Source organism: Lithobates pipiens, unplaced genomic scaffold (assembly GCF_037356315.1).
Source record: "Lithobates pipiens isolate NorthernLeopardFrog02 unplaced genomic scaffold, aLitPip1_a1.2 Scaffold_16, whole genome shotgun sequence".
In the NCBI taxonomy this organism is placed as follows: Eukaryota; Metazoa; Chordata; class Amphibia; order Anura; family Ranidae; genus Lithobates; species Lithobates pipiens.
The window spans coordinates 427565112-427580387 of NW_027507748.1; the positions used below are offsets into that span (position 1 = coordinate 427565112).

The 15276-nt window shown below is 39.2% G+C and overlaps 1 protein-coding gene across 5 annotated transcripts in view; it reads left to right on the plus strand.

Moving 5' to 3' along the window:
- The window catches only part of DMD (dystrophin), a 3436004-nt gene that overhangs the window by 1596035 nt on the left and 1824693 nt on the right, over positions 1-15276 (plus strand). For all 5 annotated transcript variants that reach the window (XM_077482558.1, XM_077482560.1, XM_077482557.1 and 2 more), the window contains one exon: positions 2409-2546. In XM_077482558.1, coding sequence (XP_077338684.1) covers positions 2409-2546 — 138 coding nt within the window. The remainder of the gene's footprint in view (positions 1-2408; positions 2547-15276) is intronic.

Here is a 15276-nt window from a genome sequence, read left to right on the forward strand (position 1 = left end):
ATCTCTGTGGTTTTTATTTTTTGCACTATAAACAAAAAAAAAGCATCAATTTTGAAAAAAAATCAATATTTTGTAATTGTTGCTGTAATAAATATCCCCAATTTAAAAAAAAATCCCTCAGTTTAGGCTGATATGTATTCTTCTACATATTTTTGGTAATAAAAATCACAATAAGCGTATATTAATTGGTTTGCGCAAAAGTTATAGCATCTACAAAATAGGGGAACAATTTATGGCATTTTTATTATTATTATTTTTTACTAGTAATGGCAGTGATCAGTGATTTTTATCGGGACTGTAACATTATGGTGCAGATCTGACACTTTTGACACATTTTGGGACCATTAGCATTTACACAGCAATCAGTGCTATAAAATACACTCATTACTGTGTAAATGTCACTGGCAGGGAATGGGTTAACAATAGGGGGTGATCAAGGGGTTAACTGTGTTACCTAGGGAGTGATTTTAAGTGTGATGGATGGGACTGCCTGGGTGAGGAGACCGATCATTGTTCATACTTGGTATGAACAACAGATCACTCTCCTCACCCCTGACAGCATGGAGATCTGTCTGTTTACATTGTTTACATTGCGGAGCGATCGTGGGTGCCCGGCAGTCATCGCGACCAACAGGCATGCACATTGGCTCCAGTGTCACACATGCTCCCCCTAGTGGTCAAAAGGAGAGCTGATGTATGACTACGGCAGTTCACCCAGGGGAGCCAACCTGCTGCAGTATGACTGTGGCGGTTGGTTGCGAAGGGGCTAATCTATTCCCAACCAATAAAACAAACATTTGAAAAACAATACCCTACCCTAACACTGATACAAAAAAACCTTAACAGTTACCTAATTATAACACATAAACCCATCTCCTGTTTAAAGATAAACCTCATTACCCCTTGAGCTCAGAAAATCTTTTCAAGGCAAAGTTCCAACTGTTCCTATAACCCTAACTAAGTGTTATCCTCTGCACAACCTGGTGATACTAATATAGTGCTAAATAAAATATTGCTGATAAATGTTAAAAAACAAAAACAATTGCAAAGAAAGGAATTGCCGCAACACCTAATTGTGTTCACAACTACACATACTAGAAATTAGTATTAAAATATTGGTGGTATTGCACAGTTCCTGTGTGAATACATGGCAAATAGGTTGTTCAAAGATCACATGAAATATTAAAAACAACTGTGAACAAATAAACGTGATGTGAGTCCAAAGTGCATCACTAAGCAAAATAAAGCTGCAAAGTGACTGAGAAAATGCTTCAGTGCTGTTAGATAATCCACATAATGCTCTGTTCTTCCTGGCATATGGACAGTGAACCTTTGTGCTTCCACCAGTCACCTCAGTGCTCACAGAACTTTCACCTTACTCCCATAGGGTAAAAGCCTCAAAACAGGGGTTCAAGTATATATCTGGTTATCCTCCCATGGAGAATCCTCCTCTTATGTATCCTCTACACTTGACTAGAGAGTTTGCACCCCTGGGATACCACTGGCCACACAGGCCCATGTACTGTATTAGAATAAAATAGACAATATGCCTCCCATAGTGTAAAATAGTTTTAAAATATCACCATTTATTAAAAGACAAATTCACACTTACATCAAAGACATGTTAAAACTGCACTGGAATTGTAAAAACACAGCCACTATTGCCTCTCATGTCACTTCTGGTCCGCTATCTGCTCTGGCCACACCCTACACATTACATCACATCTCATGACTTCATCAGGGAGTCTTATAGCCACCCACTGATACTGATTGTTCCCACACTCACCAGTCATTTCTTGGCTCCATTAGAGTGCTAACCCTGTGTAATTTTTATGTTGAATAGTATCAGAACATATACAGAGTTAACCTCCCCTCCAGCGTGACAGTGTGTTAAGGCTTGGTGATTTGGTGATTTGTCACTCAGGTCTAAAAATTAAATCCTGGGAGGAGGTCCAATGCTCCTCTACATCTGGAGAGAGGGGATTTTCTAAGGATTTCAACAGAGAAACAGATTAGTGAAGGGGTGTAGCAAAAGGTGAGTATTGGCGGGGAAGTGGGGGGGGGGGGGGGGTAGGAAAATGTCAGTTTTCCTTTACTTCTATCTATAGCTTAAAGTGACCTTGCGCTTTTAATGTGTGATGGTAAAAGTTCTGAACACCACAGAGCCCAGGAAGGTTTCTTCTGTGCTCACATTTTTACAGGAACCTGACATTCCTGTATTCAGTTTCACTAGACAAAGTGAGCTTTCTACTCTTTTAGTAAATCATCCTACCTATAGCAGGGCCTAGCAAATTATTCTCAATTCTAATGTTACATATAAAGCTATACAACCTTTGACCAATGATCTGTCCAATTTTAAAGTCATGATTTTGTAATCATTGTTTCTGCCCACTCTTCCTATCCCTTAGAGTGAAGAAAACGATGGCCAAGTGAAAGAACTGCTGAAAAGAGGGAATAACCTTCAGCTAAAAATATCAGATGATAAAAATAGGGAAGAAATCAAACTAAAACAGCAACTATTGCAAGATAAATTTAACACTCTCAAGGTATGTCTACAAAATTGAACCTATGTACATTCTTGTAAGAAACTTGAATAAATATAATGAAAATAGTTTATAAATGTAAACATGTATTTTGTACTTTATTCATGCTACTTTTTGCAGAGAACTTTACATTCATTCACAAGATCCCCTGCCCTGAAGACTTTTACAGTTCATTTCTCTATTGCAGTTTGTTCAACCACAAACATACACTTTAGGGACTATTGAGGTAAACACCGGTTAACCTGCTGGTATGTTTGGGATAATGATAGCAAGCAAGAGAATCCAGTTTAACAAGGGAGAATCTCCCTGTTGGAAACCAGACCCAGAACCCCATAGCTGCATGGCAACAGTGATATCTAAGAGTCATCATAATATTAGCAATACATATTATTATTGTCTTAATTGTTTACTATACTTTAGTAAGGTAAAAAGCAAATCTGATGTCTGACAATAAATATACATAGATACATACATAGATACATACTGTAACATAAAATTACAGACGTTATTATAGTTAAACACCAGGAAAACAGCCAACCACACAGATGAAATACTGTACATATATCAGAACAGTATGATTTGTGTTTCTGTCCATTCAGTTCTGAGATTTACATAGCTCTTCTACACAGCACAGCTATTGCAGCTCCTATTGAATTCACTGGGTTTGGATTCAGCGCTTGAACTTCAGTAATGTTTTAATGAACGTGCTCCAAACCAGACATAGGTACATTCAGCTCATCCCTAATTGCTACCTTTGATTGACAGCATGATAAGTTAAAGGATGTTGAAAAATAACAGACTTACAGGCTGGATCGCTAGGTGAAAATAAAGTAAGAAAGCCTAAAATAATTGAGTGCATCCACCAAATTTAAAGCGGTTCTCCACCCTAAAGGGGAAGTTCCGCTAATCTGATCCCTCCCCCCCTTCGGTGCCATAATCGGCACCTTTCAGGGGGAGGGGGTACAGTTACCTGGATAATCCAGGTATCTGCACCCACTTCTGGGACAGACCACCGCAAACCCACGCAGACGCCTCCCCGCCCCCCATTGTGTTCTGGGAAACACACAGTTCCCAGGACACAGCGTGGACCAGAAGAGACGTGCAGGGAGACTCGCGCATGCGCAGTAGGGAACCGGGCAGTGAAGCCGCAATGCTTCACTTCCCGATTCCCTGATAGAGGATGGCGGCGGGGGCCGCAGCGAGACGAGCGATCGCTCGTCATCTGCCGCTGACATCGCTGGACCCTGGGACAGGTAAGTGTGATTTTATTAAAAGTCATCAGCTGCAATATTAGTAGCTGCTGGCTTTTAATATTTTTTTTTTAGGTGCAGAACCACTTTAAGGTTTAGTAAGTTGGAACTTATTACACTTTAGTCTTGGGTTTAGATACACTTTAAAGGAAACACAGTACAAAAAACTGACACTTTCTATGAGTTGCCTGAATTCAATCTCAGACCTACCCGGCAAATCTTTGCAGCATACTAAAAGTGCTAAAAATAGAGAATGAATTTGTGGTTGCACATAATACATCCTCTTAGTGTCACATGGACTTTAGTGATTGGATTTACAGTACATTTACTTTAAACATCTAATATACACTATATTACCAAAAGTATTGGGAAGCCTGCCTTTACATGTACATGAACTTTAATGGCATCCCAGTCTTAGTTTGTAGGGTTCAATATTGAGTTGGCCCACCCTTTGCAGCTATAACAGCTTCAACTCTTCTGGGAAGGCTGTCCACAAGGTTTAGTTGTGTGTTTATGGGAATGTTTGACCATTCTTCCAGAAGCGCATTTGTGTCAGGCACTAATGTGGACGAGAAGACCTGGCTCACAGTCTCTGCTCTAAGGTCAGGACTAAGGTTCCTCCACTCCAAACTCACTAATCCATGTCTTGATTTGTGCACTGGTCCAAATCATTTGGTGGAGGGGGGATTATGGTGAGGGGTTGTTTTTCAGGGAATGGGCTTGGCCCCTTAGTTCCAGTAAAGGGAATTCTTAAGGCATCAGCATATCTAGACATTTTGGACAATTTCATTCTCCCAACTTTGTGGGAACAATTTGGGGATGGCCCACTCCTGTTCCAACATGACTCTGCACCAGTGGACAAAGCAAGGTCCATTAAGACATGGATATGTTTGGGGAGAAGGAACTTGACTGGCCTGCACTGAGTCCTGACCTCAACCTAAGAACCAAGAACACCTTTGTGATAAATTAGAGCGGAGACTGCGAGCCAGGCCTTCTCATCCACATCAGTGCCTGATCTCACAAATGCGTTTCTGGAAGAATGGTCGAACATCCCCATAGACACATTCCTAAACCTTGTGGACAGCCTTCCCAGAAGAGATGAAGCTAATGAAGCTGTTATAACTGCAAAGGGTGGGCCAACTCAATATTGAACTATGAACTAAGACTATCATTAAAGTTCATGTGCGTGTAAAGGTAATATAGTGTATATACTGTAAGTAGTGTCATACTAGTTTTTAAAATTATCACTGAATTATTCACTGAATTATCACTGAATATCACTGAACTATGTTATTATCTGAACATATATCTGTATATTTAAATTTTTTTTGTAAAAATAAATACATTTTTCATACATTTTAGATGCTCTTTTGCTAAATAATTTTGCTTATATACATGCATGTCTGAACAGTTAATGGTTTAATTATTCCATAAGTTGGAATGGTTATGGGAAAACTACAACAATTATTCTTTAAAAAATAAATAAGCTCTTACTAAAGTATAACTAAGGGCAAAACTTGTGTAGTTTTGGATAGAGTGGATTAGAGCACTTGTCGGTTTGTATTGCTGTCTGCACCCCTGTTAGAGAGATTCACACTCTCTATTTGTCCTGTTTACCATTATCATTGAAGGTGTAAGTAAAATAAAATTGCAAATTTTGGGTTGTCTTCAGAAAAGTAATAGAGGGGAAATCTTTCAATAGAGACTGGTGACCGCGGGGACCCCAAGGAATTCCCCTAATCTGCAGGGATTTCCATTCACTTCCTGTTTGGCTATGGGAAAGGAAGTTAAGATAAATGTCTGCATTGGGACACAGATGGCAAAAAAAAAAAATCTGACAGGGGTTATAACCCTCCATTGATCTATCCAAAATGAAAAAAAAAAAGTTTTGCCTATAGTTCTACTTTAATTGGTATTAGAGTAAAAAAAAGAGCAGTATACCAAGCACAATTTTCAGATAACAGCTTCTGAATGACTTTATATTGTCACTTCAAATACTTTCTTGATAATGTTATTTGTATGAATTGTTATTATGGGATACCAATGTACAGGAATGTTGAATGCCGTTAACACCAATAGATTTGTTTTAGTAATTCTCCCCAGAAACTAGACATGCCACAGCCTGAGATTTAGCATTACCTCTAATTACCACAAAATGTCCTTTAAATCTCTCCTATAGGGCACTTCATTATTGGTTGTGTTTTCAAGAAGTAAGGTCATTGATTTTCATTTTTTGTTACTCAATAAAGCCACTCACCCTTGACAGATAAAAACTCAAAGGAATATTGATTATTTTAAGAAAATCAGAGAGACTTATATTGAATTGTGTTCTATAATGTTTTTACCTTAAAGTGCCCTTTTTACTTGCTTCTCTATGGATCGTCTAATTAGTCATATGATGTTTTACACTCAGCCAAAACAGACAAATCATGTATGCTCAACTATGAATTGTACAATATTATGAGAACAATGCAGTCACCAGATGAATACTTATGCATGTGTGTGTGCAGCATGCTGGTATACCCAGAGAATTTACAATGTGTATATCAGTGCTGTAAGTAATGTCTATGTCCTTTCTCCAGGGCATGTGGATCTGCCACGAAAGTGATCTTTTTGAAAGTTTGTAGGATTTAAAGGTGTTTAAAACAACTGTTTAACTTTTGAAGGTTTTTCTCATTTTAACTTTTAAATTAAATGTACACTTAGGACTGGTTAACACTGAAACGTGAATGTTCCCACACCTTCTAGCGCATTCAGGTTGTGGCAGCTCATTGAAATGAACAATGGGCTGCCAAACACACAGAAACATGCAAAAAAGCTCTACTTTTACAAATCACCTAATCACCAAATCGCAAAATACTTCCATACCATATGGTTTGGTAGCCCCATACATTCTGTGTTTGCAAGATACAATGCTTTATTGGGATTATTTGTACAAGTTAGGAGGACTTATTGTGGAGGACATATTACTATTCTGTTTGTGCTATTTACTTAGTTTTGTTTTATGAGGGCAGTGTGCTTTACATTTTTAAATCCATAACAGAACCCTAGGACCTGGTATGGATTGGGGGGGACACAGAATTTGCTATTGCCGACATTCTTTTGTTTACATTTCATCTCCCAGCAGGACAGCCGAATGCAGCTAATGAGTCACCAGTTGTTAAGGACATGGTGACTTCTCGACCTGCTCCATAACAACCAGCTATTCTTCACACAAAGTTCTAATTGGTCCATCATTTTTAGAACGATCCAAATTAGAAATTGTTCCAAAAATGTGGAATTCATTAGAAAACAAATCAATGAAACAAAATTAAACACATTTAATTGAAACTCGTTACTGTTTCATTTGGAGATTTGGATACATCCGAATCTCCGAATAACCAACATTTGTCCAAATTTACATTTGGACCGATCCAAATTGCACGTGTCTAATCTTACCACTGGACTGCCAAACAACATAACTGAGCAAGCTTATAACTACATTTTACAAAGGATTAAAAATTCAGAATCAACCAGCGTCTCAGATTTCACTTGCACAATAAGTCTAACCACTAATAAAAGGGAAATGTGTTCATAACCTTCAAAATGCATTGTCAGTCAACTATTCATAGACCTTTTTCTCCATACATTGAAATGAAAAATCCAATGAAAAATGAAATGAAATAGATTTCCAATGAAAAGTATGCTGGGAAATAATAAAGATTAACAAGGTAACCCGGAGGTTAAAAAAAAAAAAAGGAAAACATTCCAATGGCAGGGCAGGTAGTAAATAAGTGTAATCCAATAGATGGTTTCAGGGTCAGGCAGATAGCAAGAAATCATTATCAAATAAGCAGTCCAAGATCACTTCAGAAGGCAATTCAAAAAGTAATCTGGGTACATGGCAAGGTCAGTAAAAAGGGAATCCAAAATAATAGCAGATCTGAGTCAGGCAAGAAAACAGACAGGGAACCAGGAAGCTGATGCTATCACAAGCACAGTGACCAACCCAGCCAGGGGGTGATAGACCAGACTCATTAACCTGCATCTAAAGGGAGCAGCTGAGAGTATAAGAAGACTCATTAACCCACAGCTGACAGGAGAAGCTGAAAGAGTGCCTAATTTTTGGGAGTTTGGTCGTTTGGTCTTTTTTAACAGCCTATAAACTCCCCTCTATGTTATCCCATGTGTCCATGCACACATGAACATTTTTGAATGTTTATCAGCAGTGGAGTTGATGAGCTGTTGTCTGTACGCCCTAAAATTTCAGGAGCTGTTTTTCTGACCACAAAAAAATGCTTAAAAATGTTAAACGCACATAAACGCACATAAACGCACATAAACGCTGATAAACGCCGACAAACGCTCATCAGCATTTTTGAACATTTTTGATCAACTGAAAAATTAAAAAAGCTAAAAAATGCTAATGCGGAAAACTGCTAATAAATGCTATTGCAAAAACATAAAAAAAATGTTGCAAAGCTACAAACATTTTTATCACGTTATTTTAACATCCAGTGTGCATGAGGCCGAATAATTATACTGTAATTTCAATATTAGGGGATTATGGTGGTAATGATTGTTATTATTATTATTATTATTAAAATGAGCCCTGTCATATTTTGAAAAACTTTGCTGCAGATGAATTTCAGTTATCTAACTTAATTTCATATATCTTTTTATGTTTAGACAATAAGAGAAAACATAGTCCGCGTGTAAATCACTACTAAACTACTAAAATATTTCGTCTGCATTTTTACATTTTTCTAGTTTTATTTAGTACCTTATTTATTTGATAAGATTATTTACTATATATTAACTATATATCTTTTAGGGCATCATTTTTAATGTTTTTATTTGCAAAAGTACAGAAAAATTGACTGAAATGCTGAAATTAAAAATAATTTTAATTGTTGATTATGCAATGTTTAGCTTACATTATCTTTAAAAAATATGTTCATGAGGAACTACGCATGAAAGAAAATCTGTGAAAATGCAAATAAAGAAACATTAGAAAAATAAAACGTAATTGTTTAAGATTTTTAAAAAGAGTTATAGATCAGATCAATAATAAATGTAGGAGCTCATGGAAATCATCTGTGGATGTATTAATTTATTTGGGTCTACTGGCCAACTTAAGTATACACCCACTGGCACTCCTATCATGTTATCTCATCACATTACAGAAAGATATTCTCCTTACAAATGTTGTCATATTGGCTGGCTGAGATTACATGGTATCACATGTATATAAAGATGTCTCTCTGAGCCTTTCACTAAGCTATATGACGTCGTCCCAGAATGGCTGCTCCAGCATGGTGATTATGGCCTCGCTATGTTGCTAGGACACGGCGTGAGCCCAATCTCTGTAAAGAGCCGTGGCTGTTACTCTTTGATCATGTGATTGGCTGTGTCCAATTCTGGTAATCGTTACTCATTGTTTCACACTGACAGAGTGTGTGGCGAGGAGAACCGGTCAATGGCATCTCCTCGCAGGGGACATCAAGACATATAATCAGAGAACTGATCATCATTGCCCTAATTAAAAAAAGTTCAACCAGTGCCAGCAATCCATGCACACTAGTGCTAGCAATTGGTGCCACCCAGTGCCCGCCAGTGCCAGAAATCAGTGCCCACATGTGCCACCATTCACTGCCCATCAGTGATGCCAGTCAGTGCTGGCTATCAGTTCCCCCTAGCATTGTTGCCCATCACTGCTGACCATTAGTGCCCATCAGTGCTGCCTATCCATGCTGTCTATCAGTGCCCACCAGTGCCACCAATCAGTGCCGCCTATCAGTGTTCATTCAGTGGAACATATCAGTGTGGCATTTTAGTGTCTTCTCATCAGTGCCCATAAGTGCAGCCTCATTAGTGCCTATAAGTGCCACATCATCAGTGCCCATTAGTGCAGCCTATCAGTATCACTGCTGCCTCATCAGCGCACATCAGTGAAGAAGAAAAATTACTTATTTACAAAATTTACTGACAGAAATTAAGACAATTTTTTTTTAAAACTATTCAGTCTTTTTTTGTAAAGAATTAAAAAAAAAACAGCAGTGATTAAATACCACTAAAAGAAAGCTCTATTTGTGTGAATAAAATTATAAAATATCACATGGTTACAGTGTAGCATGACTGTGCATTTGTCATTCAAATTGTGACAGTGCTGAAGGCTGAAAATTGACCAGTGCAGGAAGAGCATAAAAGTGCCCTGTAGGCAAGTGGTTAATGTCTTTGCTAATATCTATAAAGTAAAAGAAAAGCTTGTGTGAATCATCATTTACTCCGCCTAAACCTACAACATATTAAGGCACAAAAATGACACATTTCAGGTTCAATATGGATTTATTGGTAACTGTTAAGCAGTTATTTGATATTTATTATCTAATTTGAATTGCTCTTCAGAAACAGTTTTTTTGTCATGTGAATGGCACAGCACCAATCAGGGATGGCCAGACACAGACTCATATTGTAGAGAGCATAAATCAGCAGAGTAATAGAAGCCCCTCCCAAAAACTTTTCCTGCAAATGCCAAAGAACGTGAAAAGATTATGTGACCACATAACAGAGCTGCAGGAATAAGGTACTTAGATGATTTAAAAAGCAAAAATTAAATACAGTGGCATGATATATATGATTTATGTGAATTAATTATGACAACTGACACGTCATTGTTTAGTATCACTTTAAAATAGTAAACCAAATAACAAAAACTCATGTAATACTTAACATTTTAATGTTGTGACAATGACAAAGTCTGGGCATCTCCCAAACGAAATCAACAGAACTGGACCCCCCATATTCTATTAAAATGGTGTATTAACAATTATGCAATAACAATCCTAACCACTCACCACTAATTTAGTAGGGATCTACCGGTGAGGTCTATTGCATACTCCATCACAGCCTTTTTATCCAGACCTGGATTATAATACTTATCAAGATATATTGTAAATAGTTTAGCAGGCATTGGGGTGTATTTACTAAAACTTGAAAGTGCAAAATCTGGTGCAGCTGTGCATGGCAGCCAATCAGATTCTAACTTGAGCTTGCTCAATTAAACTTTGACAAAACATCCTGGAAGCTTATTTATTTCTATGCAGAGCTGCACCAGATTTTGCACTCTCAAGTTTCAGTAAATCAACCCCATTAAGTCGATATGCTTCTTTGTTTCAGTGTTTCTCTTTAGAGACAGGCTTAATGGCATATAGTAAATGTCTTAGAAAGCAGTAGGATACATAATTAACATGTCCTCTCTGAGCTAAAATATATACATAATTCATAACCCCTGTTGTGATTAAATTAGGTTAATAATGATTATTTAAATATTGAAGACCATTGCAAACATTTTTAGGAAGGGCCAGTGAGATAAATAACTTCTTCTTAGGAAGACATATTTCGAGGGTGGGTCATGAGTAGTCTTGTTAAAAGCTAATTTTATGCTGCAAGGGCACCGATGCCAGGGTCTGAGGATCCTAGTCGTGCTTCCACAGCACTGTCCTCCCCTGAGAGGCCAGAGGCGACTGGCCAATCTGAGCCATTATGGCTGTCAGGTATAGTGGCTACTTCCAATGCTTCAGCCACTACATACATCAATAAAGACGATTTGGCATCAGCATTAGCAGATTTGGAAGGCACAATAGTTGGCATGATCACATCTGTCTCCCAAACTGGGAAAAAAGTTTGAAAGATCTCCTGACCTTCCAGTATTGGAACAGGAATGGGAAGAGGATATAGAGGTACTGCTGGATAACTGGAAAGATGGTCAAGCAGATGACTCCTCTTCCGAGGAATCAATCTCTGAGGAATCTTTTTCAGCCCCTCAATCTCAAAGATTGTTAGTTCAACTCCTTACGGACTTGGTGCATTCTGAATTCAAATGATCCCCAGTAGAGTTTTCTGAAGCCTTTTTCCTCTTTAGGTTTTTTGCGGCCTTTGCAAAGTTTACATGCTTTCCCTTTGCAACCGCTGCTGGAGCAGTTAGTGTATGCAGATTGGGATCGATCATCCAGATAGAGTTTTTATCCCTCCCAGAAGGTTTTCACTTCTGTACCAAATAGAGGAGAAATTCACAAAAATATGGAGTTTGCCAGCAGTTGATGTCACTATTTCCTCTGTGAATAGGAACTTAATCTGTCCGGCTGATAAAAAGCCAAAATCTTTACTTAGAGCTTCTTTTTCCATACTTGGTTCAACAGCACAACCTGCAGTAGCAGCTATAGGAATTGGTCAGTTCTTGAAGGACCAGTTTAAAAGAATCATTAAAAGTGTTCCTGCTGAAGGGGAAGCTGCTCGCAAGTTGGTGGACCTGCCGAGGGCCTTATGCTTAGCAGTTGATGTGCTTAAGGATTCTATTCAGCGGGTGTCTCGCTTTGCTCTCTTGGCTGTGCATATGCACAGAATTCTTTGGTTAAATAATTGGTCAGCAGAATTGCCTTGCAACAAGCTATTGGCAGGTTTTCCCTTTCATAGGGAATGCTTGTTTGGAGAGTATGAAATTAAATATATAAAAATGACAGGAGTCCATATACAGATGTAGGTTAATATATCAATAAAGTGACCACTTCTCCAATATGTCAAATCCTAATCTCCAATCCCATCTGTATTGTATAACCAGTAGAAAATGAGCTCACAGAACTCTCACCTCAAATCTGTATATAACCAGCATCAACACCATATCGGCAGCCTTTGACCTTCTATTCCTCCATCCTCCACTAGAGCATCTCCGTCTTTAAGAAATTCTCTGGGTATCATCCACCAAATACTGAGATTCTATATTGTCTGTGTGTCTGGACCCTATGTGCTCCAATTGTCATAAAAACCACCAAAGGATGGAAGGAAGAAAAGGAATGTCTCCAGTATTGTAGTATGTACACAGTGGTGTAGTGGTTAGCACTCTCTCCTAGCATCAATAGGGTTGCTAGTTCAAATCCTGACCACAACATCTGCCTGGAGTTTGCATGTTCTCCCTGTGCCTGTGTGGGTTTCCTCCAGAAACTCTAGTTTTCTCCCACACTCCAAATACATGCTGATAGTTTAAAAAAAATACAAAGTGTGGCATTCTATTCACCTTCTCACTTCACTTCCGGTATCCAATCTACATCCACTTCCAGCCACTCCCTATGCGTTACGTCACCACGTGACTTCATCAGGAGGCTAATACACCATTGTGTAAGATGTCTGTTTTGTGAACACAAATAGGTTTAGCAGCAGGTTTATTTACATTAGCACCTTTAATTTGTAATTTATACACTTTGAATACACATTTAGTTTTTGTGTTAATTTCTGTGTATACTTCACTTTTATTATCACTTGTTTATTTGAGTGTTAATTTTCCTGCCTTTTTGTGACATATTTTTCAATAGTACGAAGGCCCTTTTTTTTACTTATAAGATAATTATATGCAAAAAATTTCAGGTGGTAATAGTGCATTTTAACCTGTAAAAAGAAGGAATAGGCAAACTTCATTTAAGCATTCTAGTTCCCTGGAACTGGGTGCCTCAACCTCCAGGCAGTTTTGATGGCCTCCGCTGTCTGGTTCAAGAGATTAGCCTCAGAGGCAAGGACAGGGACAGAAAAAGCCCTGGGTTCAGAAGCCTGCAAACAGGATTCTAAGGCCTCCTCATGAAAGAGTGCCCCTACTGATTTGGGTGGGGGGGAAGGCTCCTGCAATTCTCAGAGGCCTGGATGAAAAGGATGCCGGACAGATTCCACAGTATTGCTATGCTACAAACTAGAGTTCTAGAAAATCCCACCATCTCAATTTCTAAGGTCAAATGTTCCCAGAGACCTGTTAAAAAGAAGATCCTTATTCCAGGCACTGGACGAGATAGGGTCACAAGGTGTAATTATAAAGGTATCGATAGAGGAGCGGTCCATGGGTTTGTATTCAAATATTTTGACGGTGCCATAACCAAATGGAGATATGAGACCTATTCTAGATCTCAGAGGTCTGAATCGATTTCCAAATATGTGTTCTTTTCGGATGCAGTCAATCCGGTCAGTCGTGTCCCCTCTGAGAGGAGGAGAATTTCTAGCATCAATAGACATTAAGGATGCATATCTACATGTGCCAATTTACCTCTCTCGCCAGAAGTTTCTGCGATTCAAGGTAGAGGGGTTTAATTTTCAGTTCCTAACCCTACCCTTTGGGTTAGCCACTGCTCCCTGGGTGTTCACAAAAATTCTGGCTCCGGTATGAGCAAGACTAAGAGTCCAGGGTATATCAATAATGGCATACCTAAATGACTTATTGCTTATGGATCAGCAGGACTAGACTGGAATGTGTCCAGCACGGTTTAGTATTTGGAACACCTGGGTTGGATTCTCACCCTGCAGAAATCAGCCTTACAGCCAGTGCAAAGACTGGAATATTTGGGTCTGATTATAGACACAATCCAAGAAAGGGTATTTTTGCCTCAGACGAAAGTCAGTGCCATAAGAAATCTTGTCCATGTGATCAAGAGGAAGACAGGAACTTCAATTCGCCTTTGTATGAGGTTTCTAGGGAAGATTGTAGCTTTGAGGCAAATCCCTACACCCAATTCTACTCAAGACCATTGCAAAACAGTATTCTGTCTGCTTGGAACAAGAAGATCCAAGCTTTACATTGTCAGATGTATCTGTCCCCAATGGTGCTGCAGAGTCTCAATTGGTGGTTGGTAGCCTGAGACTTTCAGAAGGGCAAATCCTTCCTGCCAGTGTCTTGGATAGTGGTGAAAATGGATGCCAGACTCTCAGGCTGAGGAGTGGTTCTGGAGGAATTCACTGTCCAAGGGAAGTGGTCAAGAATTGAGAAAACTTTGCCCATCAATATCCTAGAGATTCCGGCAGCTCGTCTGGCTCTAGTGTCATGGACTGTCAGGTTGCAGGGTTGTCCTATCAGAATCCAATCGGACAATGCCACAGATGTCACTTACATCAACCACCAAGGGGGTACCAGGAGTCAGGCGCCCCAGAAGGAGGCGGACCATATCCTGACATGGGCAGAGAAACATGCATCTTTCCTGTCAGCAAGATATTTGTCATGTATCTTCATTCCAGGAATGAGGAATTGTCAGGCAAACTTCTTGAGCCATCAGCTCCCTACATCCCGAGATATTTTCAACCATTTGCCAAATGATAGGTACCCGGACATAGATTTGTTAGCATCCAGGTTCAACAAGAAGTTGGACAGGTTTGTGTCAAGGGCAAGGGATCTGCTTGCATTTGGAACAGATGTGTTAGTGATTCTTTGGGACCAGTTTTTGCAGATATATGCATTCTCTCCAGTTCAGCTTCTATTGAGACTTCTGTGCAGGATTAGGGAGGAAGGGAAACCAGTAATAATGGTAGCCCCAGTGTGGCCCAGAAGGTGTCACAACAAGTACTTACTGAGGCCGAGATGCCGAGAATGGTTAGCCCTTGCAATTACGTGCACCCTGTCCCCCGGAGGTGGTACAGGGAGTGGGTGGCACGCAGGAGCACTGGCCACCAGCAGGTGTAGGATCCTGAAGAGGCTG